Here is a 14,975-nt window from a genome sequence, read left to right as displayed (position 1 = left end):
TCAAAGTAGAACGTTAGAAAGTCAAAATCTTTTTTGATAGGAGGTAGAGAAGATAACTGAGCCCATAGCACTCTGTTTTGACTAGTATGCCATATTCGTTGTTGCCGTTTGGTCTCCAAGTTGTGTCCAACTCTTTGCAACCCTGTGGACTGCAGATGCCAGGCCTCTCTGTCCTTCACTATCTCCTGGATTTTGCTCAGATTCGTGTCCATTGAATCGGCGATGCTATTTAACCATCTCATCTTCTGCCGCCCTCTTCCCCTGTTGCCCTCAATCTTTCTCAGCATCCGGGTCTTTTCCAGAGAGTCAGTCTTCACATCAGGTGGCCCACGTATTGGAGCTTCAGCTTCAGCATCAGTCCTTGCAGTGAATATTCAGGATTTATTTCCAAGTATGCCATATACTTGAGAAGTAAAGAAAGCCTTTTGTAGTAAAATTTATGATGTTCCACTTACTGCCTATAGAACATCTAAAAATGGTAACTGTGCAATATTTGGAGACCTCACTTTCCATCACACATCATTCTCCTGTCCAGAGTTTCTACTAGAAAAATCTCTTTGGAGACCAAAAAAAAAAAAAAAAAGAGCGTGCTTTTTGCAAACTTATCTGGATTCCCCTTTTGTGTGATTAGAGTGAATAATGTATGTGAAAGCTGAAAGACCAGCATCAGCAAGTTGGATTAGAGATAGCAGAGAAGAGGTGCACTGATTCTTATTCTTGTTTAACTTTGCGACTTTAATAATTCACATAAACTTCCTGTAGTTTGCTGTTCTCAGTTTTGTAATTTTGAATTGGGGACAAATTAAGCGAGACGTTTCTTTCACACCATTAAAAAAAAAGAATGCATAGACAGCTGGCAGTCAAGGCAGCTGAGCTCCCAGAGATTGAACTGTAAACTATGAGCCGTAATTTCCTTATGACAGTGCACTGTCTTTCTTATAACTGGCCCCTGTTTTGGTGAGTACGTCCAAATTGTAATGACTGTAATAGTTTCCCTTAAAAATATTAAGCAGGCTTTTGTCTAGGTAGCCACCTAGGTGGTTGTTGTTCAGTTGCTCAGTTTTGATTGACTCTTTATGACCCCATGAGCTGCAGCCCTCCAGGCTTCCCTGTCCTTCATTATCTCCTGGAGTTTGCTCAAACTCATGTCCATTGAGGCAGTGATGCCATCCAACCATTGCATCCTCTGTTGCCCCCTTCTCCTCCCACCTTCAGTCTTTCCCAGCATTAGGGTCTTTTCCAGTGAGTCAGCTCTTGGCATCAGGTGGCCAAAGAAAGGGAGCTTCAGCTTCAGCATCAGTCCTTCCAATGAATATTCAGGGTTGATTTCCTTTACGATTGACTGGTTTGGTCTTCTTGTGTCCAGTGGGCTTTCAAGAGTCTTCTCCAGCATCACAGTTTGAAAGCATCAATTCTCCGGTGCTCAGCCTTCTTTGCAGCCATCTGGGTAGTTCTGCTCACTAAATTTGACCCTTTTCTTTAGTCATAAGGCGAGCACATGTTTGACCTGAACTCTCACCATCCCATGGTCAGTAGCCTTTTTATAGGAAGACCTAGACATTTCTGAGAATGACACCTGGAAGGAGATCTTCCTTGTTTTTATTTCTTCTTTCAAACCTGGAGTTATAAGATCCAAACTTTGTTGCTGCTGCTCTCCTGTCCTTCCCTACAGGAAAGGTGTCTCCAGCAAGAGCTATGTGGGCTGCATCAAAAACCTGGAAATATCCAGATCGACCTTTGATTTACTCAGAAATTCCTATGGCGTGAGGAAAGGCTGTACACTGGAGGTGGGGAGCGTTTTATGAATATTGAGACAAGTGTAATAATATTAGGACGAGTAAATCAAATGCCCGTAGATTTACTAACGTCATAAGGCAACAGGATCTAAACCAGGGGACTGAATAGAAAAGGGGGTGGGGTAAACAGCAGCAGCCTCTGGGTGATGGTTGGGTGGGGAGGTTCCACACACGGCGGACCTGATGGGTTTTCTTCTCTCCTCTCTGACCAGCCCGTCCGAAGCGTCAGCTTCTTGAGAGGTGGCTACGTTGAATTGCCACCCAAGTCTCTGTCACCAGACACGGAGTTGTTGGCAACATTTGCCACCAGGAACAGCAGTGGCATCATCCTGGCTGCCCTGAGCCAGGGCGGTGAGAAGCCAGGTGATCGGCAGGCCCGTGGGGTGAGTGACCCAGGGGCTCTCAAGCCAGGAGCTCAGGGAGGAAATGACTTCAGGAAACGTTGGATGGAAGATGACTTAGTCCTAACGTGTATTCTAGCCGTGTGCCTGGTGGTTTAGGGGGGTGCATTTTTACTAAGGAGACATGTTCATTGCTGAATGTGTTTTCCTTCATGAGTCAGTGGTGTCTTTGTGTTGCAAAGTCCATCTTCCTTGTCCAGCCACTGAGAAGAAAGACACTTAGTGTCTTCCTCGGATCGTAATAAATTAGGTGATATTTACCCTTTCCTCTCCTCAAACTTTATATATTACATAATTTAAAGAGACTCAGAGAATGCTAATGTATTGTATTAATGAAATAGAAGTCACAGAGCTACAATTTAGAGTATGGCTCTCTACTGTGAAAGATATTTTATGGACACTGTGTGTGTGTGTGTGTGTGTGTGTGTGTGTGTGTGTGTGTGTGTGTGTGTATGTGTGTGTGTTTATTCAGTGAAATTTTATTCAGCCATAAAATAGGAGGAAATCCTATGAATGAACACGTATGAACCTCGAGTACATTATGTTAAGTGAAATAAGTTAAATGGAGAAAGACAAGCACTGTATGATCTCATTTATATGGGGAAACTTAAAAAGAAGACAACTCATAGAAACAGAGCAGATTGGTGGTCAGCAGAGTTTGTAAGGGCAGGAGGGAATTGGGTGGCGAGGGCCAAAAGGCGCAAACGTCCAGCTGTAAGACAAGATCGGGGGCGATGTATGGCACGGTGACTATAGTCACAACACCATATTGCATTTGAAAGTTGCTAAGAGAGTGGGTCTTAAAAGCTCTCCCCGTAAGAAAAAGATGTTGCAACTATATGAGGTGATCGATGCTAACTGAGCTCATTGTGGTGATCATTTTGTGATATATTCAAATATCCAATGCCTGTGTTGTATACCTAAGGCTAATACAGTGGTAAATGTCAATGATGTCTCAGTAAACCTGGGGAAAGAGAGAAATAGATCAGTGACTTATGACATGACTATTTGTTAGTATGTAACGTAGCAATAAGTAAGTGTGAAGACTGTGTAGAAATGGAAATCTTTGATGTGGTTAGTGATAACAGCCTAATGCAGAAAGTAAATTATGTGAGCAGAGATTAGAAAGTAGCATACGAAGTAGAAAACAGTTGTGTCACATGGTGATATTTTTAAGGAGCTGCTTCCTTGGCACTAATACAGCCACATTGCCTTCATCAGATGATAGTTCTTTAAATCCTATAGTAATGTCTTTTCAATGGGAATTCTCTGTGTCTCCTTCCTAGCCCTTCTGGTCCATCATGCTAATTGAAGGCCACGTTGAAGTGCATGTTAACCCTGGGGACGGAACCAGCCTGAGAAGAGCTCTCCTGCACGCTCCCATGGGCACCTACAGTGACGGTCAAGAGCATTCCATCTCCATGATAAGGAGCGGAAGGTATTTGCCTGACCTTATGAAGGTTCCCCAGTAGGACGCTTGTATGGGGCTCTTTGCAGTGAAATGATTGGGATAATTAGTATGATGTCATTAGCATTCAGTTTCTAGAGTTCCAATATAATTCTAGAAGCTTGCTGGAAGACCTCCTTGGAAATCAGTTTCATTTGCTTTGTAATAAGACATTTGCAGATGTTTCATAATTGAACAACCTTAACCCCGCCCTTTCGTGGGACCCAGCATAAATTGTCTTCAGTTGGAAAAATTCTGTGTCAAATACCATTACAGTGTTAGTAAATTCTAATAGTGAGTGGGGAAAATAGTAAATAACTGTAGTGTGCTCAGCTGTGTCTGAGTCTTTGCGATTGAACCCACAGTCTGTAGCCTGCGAGGCTCCTCCGTCCCTGGGATTTTCCAAGCAAGAATATTGGAGTGGGTTGCCATTTCCTCCTTCAGGGGATCTTCCTGACCCAGGGCTTGAACCTGCCTCTCCTGTATGGCAGGTGGATTTTTCACCGCTGAGCCACCCAGGAAGCAAATGTTAATAGTGAGTGGTCTAATAGTAAATAGCAACAGTGCAAACAGTAAAATGTAAATAGTAGTAAATAGCGTTAGAGTAACATTTCTGTATTCCCCGGTGGCTCAGACGGTAAAGCATCTGCCTACAATGCGGAAGACCTGGGTTCGATCCCTGGGTCGGGAAGATCCCCTGGGGAAGGAAATGGCAACCCAGTCCAGTACTCTTGCCTGGAGAAATCCATGGATGGAGGAGCCTGATGGGCTACAGTCCATGGGGCTGCAAAGAGTTGGACATGACTAAGCGACTTCACTTTCATTTTCACTTTCTCCAAAAAGCACTCGAACTGAATAATGTTTAATCACATTACATCCATTTTGGGAAAATGTTCAGCTGTCTCTTTTCATGTTCAAGAGTTGCCTTTTTTTATTCACGCATGTTAAATTTCGTGTTAAAAAATTTCTTTTAGGGAAAACTTTTATTAGTAAGAACTTGCTGGAATAAAATGGACAGTGATGTTTCATTGTATTTAAAAACCTTTATATTCTCCTTTGACTCTTTAGAGTTGTCACTGTTCAAGTGGATGAGACAACTCCTGTGGAAATGAAGCTGGGCCCGTCAGCAGAAAGCAAGACCATAAATGTGTCCAGCCTGTACGTTGGGGGCATTCCAAAGGGTGAGGGGACACCTATGCTCAAGATGAGAAGCTCGTTCCACGGCTGTATCCGAAACCTGGTCTTTAACATGGAGTAAGTATGACTGTACTCTCAGCCTGACTGTGCCCATCCCGATCTTTCAATGCCCAGTACCGACACTAATCTACAGTCTAATTTTGCCATTGGAGCTGACCTCAAATTCTGCAAGTTCCCAAATAATAAGTGGATCCCATGTTTTATCATGAAAGTCCCCCCAGATGGACTTTACTGAACTAGAATGATGGACAGTCTGGTCATCATGCATGAGAAAGAAAAGAAGCCCTAGGCATTAGTTCCACGGGTGGTGCTAGTGGTAAAGAACCTTCCTGCCAATGCAGGAGACTTAAGACATGTGGGTTCTTTCCCTGGGTCAGAAAGATCCCCTAGAGGAGGGCATAGCCACCCACTCCAGTATCCTTGCCTGGAGAATTCTATGGACAGAGGAGCCTGGTGGGCTACAGTCCACGGGGTCGCAGAGTCGGACGCGACTGAGGAGAGTGAGCATGCACATAGGCTTCTAGCCATTGTGGGAGACGGTCGATTCGGTTACTCTGAAGAGTATTGTATTAGTATTTTTTAATGGGTTTTAAGTGTTCAGTAATCCTGTGACCTCGGTGCATGTGTTGTGTTATCATCATTGATTCTGAAACGCTTTGTTTGTGTCTAGACTTCTGGATTTCACCAGTGCCACCGACTATGAACACGCAGACCTGGACTCCTGCTCACTCTCAGAGAGGCCAAAACTAGCTGTCTACCGAGAGGACGGAGAGCTCCCGCCAGAGCCCCAGCCTTTACCAAGTCCAGTAAGAAGGCCCTTCTTTCATTATGCAGTTTAGTGTTAGTCGCTCAGTCATGTCTGACTCTTTGTGACCCCATGGACTGTAGCCCACCAGGCTCCTCTGTCCATGGGATTCTCCAGGCAAGAATACTGGAGTGGGTGGGTTGCAATTCCTTTTTCCGAGGGATCTTCCCTTCCCAGGGATCAAACTCGTGTCTCCTGAATTGCAGGCAGATTCTTTACCATCTGAGCCACCAGGGAAGCCCTTGTTAGCTTTCACTTTCCTTTCCGTTTGATGATTTCTCTGCTTCCTTGGTTGAAAACTCACGCTCTGATGAAGCAAATGGCTCAGTCGTACAGAGCAAGGCCTGTCTCTGAGTTCAGGGCGGTGGTATTGGTAGCCTCCATCCACCGACCTGGGAAACCGAGTCTACGGCCTTACTTGGCCTGGACCCAGGGCACCTGCCCTCCAGCCCGGCTCCTCCTGGCTACACCTCGCTCCTGTCAAGGAGGAACCACCTTGGCCTGTCCCCTGTGGGCACGTACAGTCCCCTCTGCCTGTGGGCCAGCTGTTCCTGCAGCTGCTGACCTCTCAGGCCCCGCTAGAGCAGTTGTTTTTTTTTTTTTGAGGGAGTGGGCATTTGGGGCACAAGCAAGGTCTTTGCCCTTTGGACCTGATGAAAATTCATGGGAATTTGGTGAACTTGAGCGGGGTTGAGGTAAAAAATAGAAACTCTAATTGCCTTCTCAGAGAGACAAAGGGGTGCGAATTAACAGCTAAGAAGGTAAAGGCAGTGCTGGTGTGTCTGTGTTGCTGGTGCTCTGACACCCTTGCTTCTGGAAAGACATGTTTGTGTTGCAGGGTGTGGGGAAGGGCGGGGGTTGAGGGCCTGGCCTTGCATGGCTGTGAGCCGTGTGTATCTCTTACAGGAACTGTGCGCCACGGAAAGCCCCCCAGAATATGTGCCCAACACCCACCAGTTCGGCCTCGCAGAAGGCAGCCACTTGGTGCTACCTTTTAACCAGCTGGCTGTCCGAAAGAGGTAGGCGATGCTCTAATGTCCTCACGAGATGTCTCATTGCTAGAAGAATCCAGGGCATATTCTTCAGCAGTGAGTCTTTTCTGGAAGAAGCTTCTCGTGTTTCACGCGAAGTGAACACTTTGGAGTGTTCAGCTTGCCACCACGTGGCAGCAGTGAGAGGCAAAGAGGAACGCAGCTTCTGTGTGGCTCAGATGCGCCAGCGTGGCTCGGCTGGGTTTCATGGTTTGTCTGGACCTCGTCTCGATGATGGTGGGTGGCTGCCTCTCAGGGGGTGTGGAGGAGAGCCCTGGCTACCTAAACCCCTCTTCCTTCTGGAATCCCACGTCCCCAGAAGCTGTTATCTGGATGCTGAACCCCATTCTACAGGAAACATTCACTAATCTGCAGAAATGGCCCCCCAGCTCTATCATCATGACCCCAAATTCCTGGAGCCACATGCATGCCAGCCTGTGCGTTCCCTCTGCTCTTCACACCTGGCTGTCCCAGGCAGCCTTCTCCAGCCAGGGAAGCTGGCTCACATCCCAGAGGGCTCGTGGCTGAGGTTCCTCAGGACCCGTAGGCCTCCCTGTCCTCCTGTGGGTCTCAGCCCCGCAGACCACGCCCTTGGCTCTGCAGTGCTCTACGCCTCTGTTGCCACCATCTGGGGTCACGGCCCTGTGGCTCCTGCCTTCAGTCCCCATGAGCTTGGCAGCTGCCCAGCCCCTGATCTTTGAGGTCCTCTGGCTCCGATCTGTCAGAGGTCTTTCCCTCGTTCCTCCCTGGCTGCCTTCTCCCCGTGGTCACACCGCCGAGCACTTCCTAAGTACCCACCCACCTGCACAATCTCTGTTTTAAGCATCCTGCTAACCGCCTCTCTCTCCTCCTTACTTCTCTCTCCAGCAGCTGCTCACCCCCATCAAGACCTCTGAGCCCTCCGGCTTTCTCACCATCATCACCATTTTTTGCCACAGCTCATTAGCCCCCTTCCCCACTGGCCTCCACGTGACCCAGTTTTAACTCTGTGGTATATTTCTGATGTTAGTTTTGGGGAGAAAGGGACCCTCCTCTGTTCACTGCTTGATCCTCTGCTCCTAGGAAGATTCCTGGCAGATGGAGGTAGGCAGTTACCACGAGTGAATGAATGGATAGGTCAGTGAAGGGATGGATGACCTGAGATGTTCAAAACAGATGTTGAAACACTTACTGGGGTCTTTGAATTTAAAGAGAGACAGTGAGAGCGTGTTCCTTCCTGAGAGCCCTCGCCTCCCTCCAGGCTCTCAGTTCAGCTGAGCATCCGCACGTTCGCCTCCAGCGGCCTGATGTACTACATGGCTCACCAGAACCAGGTGGACTACGCCGCACTCCAGCTGCACGCGGGCCGCCTCCACTTCACCTTCGACCTTGGGAAGGGCAGGACCAAGGTCTCACACCCGGCACTGCTCAGTGATGGCCAGTGGCACACGGTAGGCTCTCGGGAAGGTGGCGTCACTTGTGCTGAGCTCTGATCCACCGGCCTCTCGTGTCCACTCCATTTCACAGTAGTGGGATCAACCTCCAGCTTGCTCTGTGTCTGATATCTGTGCCATAGAATGTAGGCTCCTGAGGGGCACAACCTTTTCTGCTTCCTGAAATATCCTCAAGGGCTCACTCAATGCATGACACTTAGTAGGCACGCAGCAAACATTGGTAGAATGAATGAAATGTTCATTTACCAGATATGTTCTTGGTTTGACAAGAAGTAAACCAAGCCCACGGGTGGCGTGAATGGGCCCAATCTGATGTCCTGGCCTCCGTGTTGCTGTGACGGGGACTCTCCGGCAGGTCCTGTGCTAACCTGCTCTAGGCTCAGCCTCCTCTCAACCTTGGAGGTGCGAACACCTGAGCTGTTCTTGAGGGTTCCATTCGAGTTATTACTCCTGCAGTGAACAGATGCTGCAAACAGCTGTTGTTTTCTCAGATTCCTTAGAAATGACTCATGTCTTCGGATTGCTCTAGGTCAAGACAGAGTACTTTAAAAGGAGGGGCTTCATGACAGTCGACGGCCAGGAATCGCCCATGGTGACCACGGTGGGAGATGCCACCACGCTGGACGTGGAAGGAAAGCTGTACCTCGGAGGCCTCCCCTCTGAGTACAGGGCCAGAAACATTGGAAACGTAAGCAGCGTTTTCTCCGTAGGCTCATTTTTACCTTTATTGTGGTGGTTGTTTTTCTTGTGGAGGAATGTGTTTATGTTTAAATTACCGTGTTTGGGCCTGGAGCTTGGCCACAAAATGGAAACATTTGGAACCACATCCCTCCACTGTGTGTTGGGGCTTCTCCTTGAAGCCCAGCCTGCCTTCCTGTTGGTTAGCGAACAAACAGTTCCCTTCCCACAGGCATTTAGCCCCAGTGCAACTCAGGAAAAGTCCAGCAAATTTGTATTTGCAGGTTAGAACACTCCACAGTCTTTTCTTTTTTCCTGATTTTTCATTTATCATTTTTGGCTGTGCTGGGTCTTTGTTGCTGTGCCTGGGCTTTTCTCTAGTTGCAGCAAGAGGGGGCCGCTCTCTGGTTGTGGGGCACGGGCTTCATTGCAGTGGCTTCTCCTGTTGAGGAGCACAGGCGCACGGGCGCATGGGCTCTGGTAGTTGCAGCTCCCCAGTTCTAAAGCCCTGGCTCAATAGTTGTGTGACACACGGGCTTAGCTGCTCCATGGCGTGTGGGGTCTTCCCAATTGGGATCGAACCTGTGTCTCCTTCACTGGCACGTGAATTCTCTACCCCAGAGCCCCCAGGGAAGCCCCACTCCACGGTCTTGATTTCCACAATATTTACTCAATAGAAAGCCCTTTTAACTATATTATAGTAGTTTTTTTTTAACTGAATTTCATACTTTATTGATAAATACTTTTATTTATTCCTGCCCCACAGGCAAATTCTATTCATTTTTTCTTTTATGGTTTCGGTGTTTTTTTTTTAATATAAATTTATTTAAAGTTAGACCTTCATGTGAAGTATGGTGGCCACTGGATTTTTAAAACCCAAAGACAGTGTTTTACTGTGTGGTGTTGAAGGGTGGGAACAGTGTGTGCTGTCCTTCTCACGTCCTCACCGTCACCTACTCCTGCATCGTTTCACTTAGATCACTCACAGCATCCCTGCCTGCCTTGGGGAGGTGACAGTGAACGGCCAGAAGCTGGACACGGACAGCCCCGTGTCTGCATTTGCAGTGACCAGGTGCTATGCCGTGGCCCAGGAAGGAACTTTCTTTGAAGGCAGTGGATACGCAGCCCTCGGTATGTATGATCAACCGTCTCACAGGCAGTCTCTGGGATGCCCTGCAGTCTAAGATGATAAGGATCCAGGAATCATCTGATAGGACAGGACCCGCTGCACAAGCTGCAGTGAGACCACGAATTCTGGACTCTCAGCATCTTGTGTAAAAACCAGCTCACCTGTCGTGGTACCCAGATGGCCTCCTCTCACCAGGAGAGGTGGCCCTCCAGACGGCAACACATGGTCCTGGTGTCATCTGTACTGGCCCCAGATTTACATAAGGCAAAAGCTGTCACTGTTCAGGTTAATAAAGACCTTTGAATTCAAAACCAGCACCGTAAAATGTCTGGACCAGCCAGCCAAATGCAATTCAGTTTTGATGAAAAAATTAACTCTGTTTAGACTGTTGAAATATTCATGAGTTGTAAGTAGAGGAATTTAAATCTCAAAAATGCTTTAGGATGGAAATTCCTCAAGGCTTAGAAGTAGCCCTTGTTATATATCTTATGTACTCTCCCACTTCAGATGCTTGATTGGCTGGCTAAACCTGGTGGTTCAGTGGTAAAGAATCTGCCTGCCAAGCAGGGGATGTGGGTTTGATCTCTGGATCAGGAAGATCCCCTGGGGGAGGGCGTGAACCCATTCCAGTATTCTTGCCTAGAGAATCCCATGGACAGAGGAGCCTGGCGGGCTACGGTCCGTGAAATTGCAAGGAATCTGACATGACTTGGGGACTAAACAACGGCAGCTTGCCGGCTGACTCCTGTTTGCGCTCAAACGGCACTCCCCTGGCCCCTGTTCCATTTCCTATCACAGAGAACTAATTTCTGGCTCCTTTGCTGGGGGCTTCCACCGAGGCTCTGGTGGAAGATGGAGGTTGGGAGGGAGGAGAGGAAAAGCTAGCAGGCTTCTCTCTCGTGCTCTGTGCTTCTGGTAACACCACCTCCCACTTTTCCTTCAGCCCTGGGCCCCATAGATAACAACTGCCTGCTATTGCTAATATCGCTAACTTAGCCCAGCTTTTTTATCACTTGAATGAAAAATTCATTCAATTAAAACCGCACTTAAAAAAAAATGCATAGTGTGGAGTCTAACACACTTAACACACTCAGCAAATGATGACACACCAGTTAGTGGATGCTGGGAAAGTCAAGTGCTCTATTTTTTGGATGGATGATGACCCAATTACATGGATCAAATCCCTTCTGACTTTTGCCTATGTGGCTCTGGATAAAAGCATGTGCCCACCTCATCTCCAGTCAGGTTTAGCCCAGCTGGTTGTGTATTTTCTTTAAAAGCATCACTTCATCCTACGGAGGTGCAAGCTGAGGCTCGGGGGTGGAAGAGACTTGCTGGTGAGGCTGGAGCTGGATCCTGAGAAGGAGCTGGAGCTAAGTCTCCTGACCCTCATCAGGAGCCCAAAAGCACAGCCAGCCAGCCAGCCCAGCCCCTGGCCTCTCTGAGCCTGTGCCTTAGTGCATCAGGCAGGCCCCATCACTAACTGAGTGTCTTCCTTGTGTGTTTCAGTCAGAGAAGGCTACAAAGTGCGATCCGACGTGAACATCACGCTGGAGTTCCGTACCTCATCGGAGAACGGTATCCTCCTGGGGATCAGCAGCGCCAAAGTGGATGCCATTGGACTGGAGATTGTAGATGGAAAGGTGGACGCTTAATCTGGATGCCCCCCGACCCCCTGCCCACATCTCATCCCAATGTCAGAGAGAGCAGTTGAGAAACAGTAGAAATACCTAGATCCAAATTTCTAATTATTCACTTTCATGGAATGGAGAAAAGATTCAGTTAATATTTTAAAATAGATAATCCTAAAAAAGGACTTCCCCCGTGACTCAGTGGTCAAGAATCTGCCTGCAATGCAGGAGACACAGGTTCAATCCCTGAGTCAGGAAGATCCTCTGGAGTAGGAAATAGCAACCCACTCCACTGTTCTTGCCTGGGAAATCCCATGGACAGAGGAGCCTGGTGGGCTACAGTCCAGGGGATCACTAAGAGTCAGACACGACTGAAGCGACTAAAGAACAGCAAAGCTTCATGTACAGCATAAGAAGTTGAAAATAGGATACTTAGTGTTTCCCTCCCACCTTCTGCAGGTCTCGGATTTTTTGTGCTACCACCTGGGGTAGTAGAGCATCCATGGTTTTTCAGGAGGGAGTTAGTAAATGTTCCTTCACAGGTGCTATCGCAACAGCTGTGAACCAGCTTTCTTAGTAGACCCATGGGCTCCTGTCATGCTGAAAAATACGACACTGATTTGAGGATGCATCACTAAGGTTGTGGCTCAGGCTTGCTCCCATGGCGGTGGCCGTGTTCCCTTCCAAAGCCTTGGGAATAGGCTAGCATCAGAATCCTTAGGACACTGTCTTACAAAACCACTGTTTGTTTTTCATAGGTTCAGTTCAGTTGCTCAGTCATATCTGACTCTTTGCGACCCCATGGACTGCAGCACGCCAGGCCTCCATGTCCATCACCAACTCCTAGAGTTTACTCAGACTCATGTCCATTGAGCCTGTGATGCCATCCAACCATCTCATCCTCTGTCGATCCCTTCTCCTCCCACCTTCAGTCTTTCCCAGCATCAAGATCTTTTCAAATGGGTCAGTTCTTCACATCAGGTGGCCAGAGTATTGGAATTTCAGCTTCAACATCAGTCCTTCCAATGAATATTCAGGACTGATTTCCTTTAGGATGGACTGGTTGGATCTCCTTGCAGTCCAAGGGACTCTCAAGAGTCTTCTCCAACACTGCAGTTCAAAAGCATCAATTCTTTGGCACTTAGCTTTCTTTATAGTCCAACTCTCACATCCATACTTGACCACTGGAAAAACCATAGCCTTGACTAGACGGACCTTTGTTGGCGAAGTAATGTCTCTGCTTTTTAATATGCTGTCTAGGTTGGTCATAACTTTCCTTCCAAGGAGTAAGCGTCTTTTAATTTCATGACTGGCTGCAGTCACCATCTGCAGTGATTTTGGAGCCTGATAAAGTCTGCCACTGTTTCCCCATCTATTTCCCATGAGGTGATGGGACTGGATGCCATGATCTTAGTTTTCTGAATGTTGAGCTTCTCCCTTTTAGCAGAATGCTCTGATTTTATCCACTCTAAGAACATCATGTGAATGGACTGTGTTCCTTGAATAGGGAAAAATTCACCGAGGTATTGGCTTGTGTCTCATTTGTTTAGCTCTTGTTTCACGTTAACAACGGTGCTGGGAGGATAACAGCCACGTACGAGCCCAAAGCTCCCAGTAGGCTCTGCGATGGGAGATGGCACACCCTTCAGGCAAACAAGAGCAAGCATCGAGTGGTTCTGATTGTCGACGGGAACGCGGTTCGAGCAGAAAGTCCACACACCCAGTCCACCTCCGCTGACACCAATGATCCCATTTATGTTGGTGGCTATCCTGGTGCGTGTGATGTGTACTCTGCTCACTTTTCGGGGGGCATTGCCTCTGGGGGAAGTCTTATTCAGGGGGATAAAGAATAAGGGTGAAGAAAGATACATGGTTTGGGTGACAAATCCTTTGCCATTTTAGGTCTATTCCAAATACCTAGGAATTTTTGGAAAAATCAAAATTATCTTCATATTTAAGTTGATTGGGGCTTCCCAGGTGGCACTAGTGGTTAAAAAACAAAACAAAAAACCTACCTGCTAACGTAAGAGATGCTGGTTCAATGCCTGGGTAGGGAAGATCCTCTGAAGGAGAGCGTAGCAACCCACTCCAGTATTCTTGCCTGGAGACTACCATGAACAGAGGAGCCTGGTGGACTACAGTCCACGGGGTCTGACAGAGTCAGACACGACTGAAGCCACTTAGCATGCATGCACACGGAAGCTGATCATTGGGTAGCACTCTGAGAACATCGGGTATGGTGTATAGTAAGATGGGTGACTTTACTGACAGAAATCTCAAATGATGCCCGGAAGTGGGAATCATTTTACGGGTCGGTAATCATTTTAGAGGACAAACATGTGTCTTACCCTCTCACATCGCTTTTCAGATTCTCCAAGTAATTAATACAAATGTTAATAAGATAAAAATCCCTTTTATGACAAGTCACAACTATGCCTTAAAATTATTGTTTATTAATAGTTTTCTATAAATTACGCTATCACTGAAGCCACTTATATGGAAAAATATTCTTCTGATCTTGATGTGGAAACCACAAACGGTTAGTTTTGTTTCTACTGCTCTTCTTATGTCATTTAACACAACAAGATTTATTTTCTCTTCTTTCCTAAACAGCTGATGTGAAGCAGAACTGCCTGAGCAGCCGGACCTCCTTCCGGGGCTGTGTGCGGAGGCTCACTCTGACTAAGGGCCTGCACGTGCAGTCCTTCGACTTGAGCACAGCTTTCGACCTGCAAGGAGTTTTCCCTCATTCCTGTCCTGGGACTGAGTCCTGAACTTCGGGGAATGCCTCGGTTGGGAACCATCGTTTATATTTTGAGAATTATTTTGTGAACTAAAATCTTTACAGTTCAGATTTCATTTCCAACTCAGGTTCAGTGTTTCCAGAGAGAACATTTTTGTTTATGTTTAACTAAAACCATGTGTACAACAAATACCTCTATTAAATAGTTTAAAATGTAAATTTAAATCACTGGCTCTTTTAAGTTTTTTTAATGAAACTTTTGAAATGCTCTGTTGATCACCTGATAATACTTCATGTTTTGCATTTTAAACTTTTAAAAACTATCATTATAGACTAACATAGATTACAGTGGCGTATGAATACTTTCATGGGCTTTCCCTGTGGCTCAGTGGTAAAGAACCCACCTGCCAATGCAGGGAAAGAGAGTTCGATCCCTGGGTCGGGAAGATCCCCTGGAGAAGGGAATGGCAACCTACTCCAGTATTCTTGCTTGGGCAATCCCAGGGACAGAGAAGCCTGGCCGGCTACAGTCGATGGGGTTGAAAAAAGAGTCAGACATAACTTAGCAACTAAACAACAACAACATGAATACTTTCATTTCTTTATCAAGAATTTAAGCTCCAATTTCTACAATGAACAAGTAACACTGTTGGTTCTATTCCAGCAGAGGGCACCAACTGTTTG

The 14,975-nt window shown here is 46.9% G+C and overlaps 1 protein-coding gene across 1 annotated transcript in view; it reads left to right on the top strand.

Annotated features, from left to right (window-relative positions):
- The window catches only part of LAMA1 (laminin subunit alpha 1), a 125,449-nt gene extending 111,127 nt beyond the window's left edge, over positions 1-14,322 (top strand). The window contains exons 52-63 of the mRNA XM_052660378.1: positions 1,673-1,787; positions 2,009-2,179; positions 3,484-3,635; positions 4,713-4,898; positions 5,512-5,647; positions 6,553-6,665; positions 7,918-8,107; positions 8,640-8,798; positions 9,766-9,919; positions 11,427-11,560; positions 13,099-13,321; positions 14,162-14,322. Of these exons, the coding sequence (XP_052516338.1) occupies positions 1,673-1,787; positions 2,009-2,179; positions 3,484-3,635; positions 4,713-4,898; positions 5,512-5,647; positions 6,553-6,665; positions 7,918-8,107; positions 8,640-8,798; positions 9,766-9,919; positions 11,427-11,560; positions 13,099-13,321; positions 14,162-14,322 (1,894 nt within the window). The remainder of the gene's footprint in view (positions 1-1,672; positions 1,788-2,008; positions 2,180-3,483; positions 3,636-4,712; positions 4,899-5,511; positions 5,648-6,552; positions 6,666-7,917; positions 8,108-8,639; positions 8,799-9,765; positions 9,920-11,426; positions 11,561-13,098; positions 13,322-14,161) is intronic.
- The last annotated feature ends 653 nt before the right edge of the window (positions 14,323-14,975 follow it).

The sequence above is a fragment of the Budorcas taxicolor genome, chromosome 22 (assembly GCF_023091745.1).
Source record: "Budorcas taxicolor isolate Tak-1 chromosome 22, Takin1.1, whole genome shotgun sequence".
Lineage (NCBI taxonomy): Eukaryota > Metazoa > Chordata > Mammalia > Artiodactyla > Bovidae > Budorcas > Budorcas taxicolor.
Note: the sequence above shows the minus strand (reverse complement) of the source record. Positions and strands in the feature narration are given on the sequence as shown.